Source organism: Phytophthora infestans, genomic scaffold (assembly GCF_000142945.1).
Source record: "Phytophthora infestans T30-4 supercont1.497 genomic scaffold, whole genome shotgun sequence".
NCBI lineage: Eukaryota > Oomycota > Peronosporomycetes > Peronosporales > Peronosporaceae > Phytophthora > Phytophthora infestans.
Genome location: NW_003303269.1, coordinates 5,981 through 9,033, shown reverse-complemented (window position 1 = coordinate 9,033; position 3,053 = coordinate 5,981). Strand labels below are relative to the sequence as shown.

The window sequence follows — 3,053 nt, the reverse complement described above, 5'->3', positions numbered from 1 at the left end:
AGCATTGATCCACATCGCAAACGACTTTAGCAACTGATAATTCGGGGACACATGTCACTTTAACATGGTAAAGCGATCACATCCATTGACTTTGTATTCCTTACACCTGCCACTTTAGTTTCTACGCTACGCAGTTCAACGCGGGCTTACAACGTCTTTCACCCATATACTACTTTTCTCACACGGTTCAGCTTGATTTTACTTGTCCTTCGACCTGTCGGTGGGGTCCGACTTGGTCTCCTTCGAAGCCTTCGACTCCGTCTTGCTCTCCTTCTTGACCGATTTGACGTCGGCAGCGTCCGTGGCCACAGTCGCAGACTCCTTCTGACCATTCGCAGTCGCAGACTCTTTCTCGCCACCAGTAGCACCGACACTTGCTGTGGCCGACTCATACCCAAAGTAGCCCGGGTACCCGTAGTTGGAGTAGCCGTAGCCGCCGTAACTTGGGTAGCCGTAGGAAGAGTAGTAGTCCGGGTAGTATCCATTTCCATTTTCATACCCACCATTGTACGACGAGTAGTAGTCGGGGTAGTAGCCGTAGCCGTTGCCACCATCATATGACGAGTAGTAGTCGGGGTAGTAGCCGTAGCCGTTGCCACCACCATATGACGAGTAGTAATCAGGGTAATAGTCGCTACCGTAACCCTTTCCAGAATTGTAGTAGTCGTTGCCGTGACCATTGTAGTCATCCATAGCTCTTATAGCTGTAGCTGTAGCCGCTACCATAGCCCTTGTAGTCGTCGCCGCTACCGTATCCGTAGCCTTTGTGCTTGTAGTCGCTGTTCTTATAATCATCGTGGCCGTAGCTATCGCTGCCACAGTCATCGTGACCATAGTCATCATGACCATAGCCGTGGTGGTCGTGCCCGTGACCATAATCGCCTTTGCCGTAGCTGTAGTCGGAAGACTCGGTAGCCTTGGTGTCCTTATAATCGGTAGCCTTGGCGTCTTTATCTTCCAGGCGACGACGGTAGTAGTGCGGGTGGTCCTTCTTGTCGTGGTGGTAGTGTTTCTTGTGGTCGTGGTCGTGCTTGTGCTGGTGGTGGTCGTAGTCCTTGTACTACCCGAGTTGACGACGCGGGTTCATTCTATTAGCAGCGTCAGTCGCATGCAGAATAGAAGCAGCGACACACAGGCCCACTATGGCGAGAACTTTGGAGTGCATCTTGTTGGGCAGTTGCAAAAGTAGATGATGGAGCTGCAGGTTGGTTGTCGAGTATCAGGGAGGAAGCGAGATGACAAGTGAGAGAGCGAGGAGGTTAGTCCGATCGAGCTGCGGTCTGGGCGTTGATGTTGCATCAGCCATCGTGGTCACCCCTCGTCGTGGCATTGTCTTTCTTCGCTCGCTGTGATTGATCGAGAAGACGATGAGAGAGAAGCGTTGAGAGAATGAGTCGGGTCAACAATAAGTGATAGACTGCAAACTGTAATTATGCAGACATCACGGTCTAGGAGAAGTATATTAGACGTATTTTGAGAATGCAGGATCACACGAATACTTACACAATCTAATACTTCGAGGTACTATTATTGCAGCAAGAAAAAGTAACAGCGGCCACTTGTATTACTATTTCAGCAATTTTTGGACTACTACTTCAAAACAGTTTCAATTCCTTCAGTGACTTCCACTATTACTACTACTACTACTACTACTACTACGGCTACTGCCACTCCTACTACTACTACTACTCAAACAAGGGCAACTTGTCTATAGGCTCTCTACACCACTGCCGTACACGATTCCACTAGCAGAGCACTGTACAAGGAGAGGAATGAATGCGCTGATGAGTCTTTTTGTTGATGGCACAAGGTTTGTTTTGCAAACCCACGCAGATTGACAGTGATAGCACGTCCGCGTGCTGTAAATTTTGGTTTCTACTCTATATCGTAAGATTCTACTCTACCGCTGCTGTAATCGGACATTGATCCACATCGCTAACGACCTTAGCAACTAATAATTTGGGGACTGATATCACTTCAACATGGAAAATGGGATCACATCCATTGGCGTTGTATTCCTTACAGCTGCCACTTTAGTTTTCTACGCTACACAGTTCAACGCGGGCTAGCTACGTTTTTCTACTTATTTCGAACATTCAGCTTGATTTTACTTGTCCTTTGACTTGTCGGTGGCGTCCGACTTGGTCTCCTTCGACGCCTTCGACTCCGACTTGGTCTCCTTCGACACCTTCGACTCCGTCTTGTTCTCCTTCTTGACCGACTTGACGTCGGCAGCGTCAGTCGCAGACCTCTTCTGACCATTCGCAGCTGCAGACTCTTTCTCACCACCAGTAGCGCCGGCACTCGCTGGGGCCGACTCATAACCAAAGTAGCCTGGGTACCCGTAGCTGGAGTAGCCGTAGCCGCCGTAACTGGGGTAGCCGTAGGAAGAGTAGTAGTCCGGGTAGTATCCATTTCCATTGCCATACCCACCATCGTAAGACGAGTAGTAGTCGGGGTAGTAGCCGTAGCCGTTGCCACCACCATACGACGAGTAGTAATCAGGGTAGTAGTCGTTGCCGTAACCGTAGTAGTCGTTGCCGTGACCGTAGTAGTCGTCGGAGTCGCCTCCATAGTTCTTATAGCTGTGGCTGTAGCCGCTACCATAGCCCTCGTAGTCGTCGCCGCTAACGTATCCGTAGCCGTTGTGCTTGTAGTCGTTGTGCTTATAATCATCGTGGCCGTAGCTATCGCTGCCACAGTCATCGTGACCATAGTCATCATGGCCATAGCCCTGGTGGTCGTGCCCGTGACCATAATCGCCTTTGCCGTAGCTGTAGTCCGAAGACTCGGTAGCCTTGGTGTCCTTATAATCGGTAGCCTTGGCGTCCTTATAATCGGTAGCCTTGGCGTCCTTATCTTCGAGGCGGCGACGGTAGTAGCGCGAGTGGTCCTTCTTGTCGTGGTGGTGGTGTTTCTTGCGGTCGTGGTCGTGCTTGTGCTGGCTGTGGCCGTAGTCCTTGTAAGACCCGAGTTGACGACGTGGGGGCATTCTATTAGCAGCGCTCAGATCGCATGCAGAATAGAAGCAGCGACACACAGGCCCACTATGG

General features: G+C 50.5%; 1 protein-coding gene and 1 pseudogene across 1 annotated transcript; both read right to left on the bottom strand.

The window, feature by feature from the left end:
- Positions 1–201: 201 nt before the first annotated feature.
- On the bottom strand, positions 202–1,087 carry PITG_21788 (annotated as a pseudogene; the record flags this gene model as incomplete).
- A 1,020-nt stretch (positions 1,088–2,107) lies between these two features.
- PITG_21787 (M96 mating-specific protein, putative) lies at positions 2,108–3,052 on the bottom strand (the record flags this gene model as incomplete). The annotated part of the gene is made up of 1 exon (XM_002894769.1): positions 2,108–3,052. A coding segment is annotated over one exon (945 nt), but the record flags the coding sequence as incomplete, so codon positions are not given.
- Between the last annotated feature and the right edge of the window lies 1 nt (position 3,053).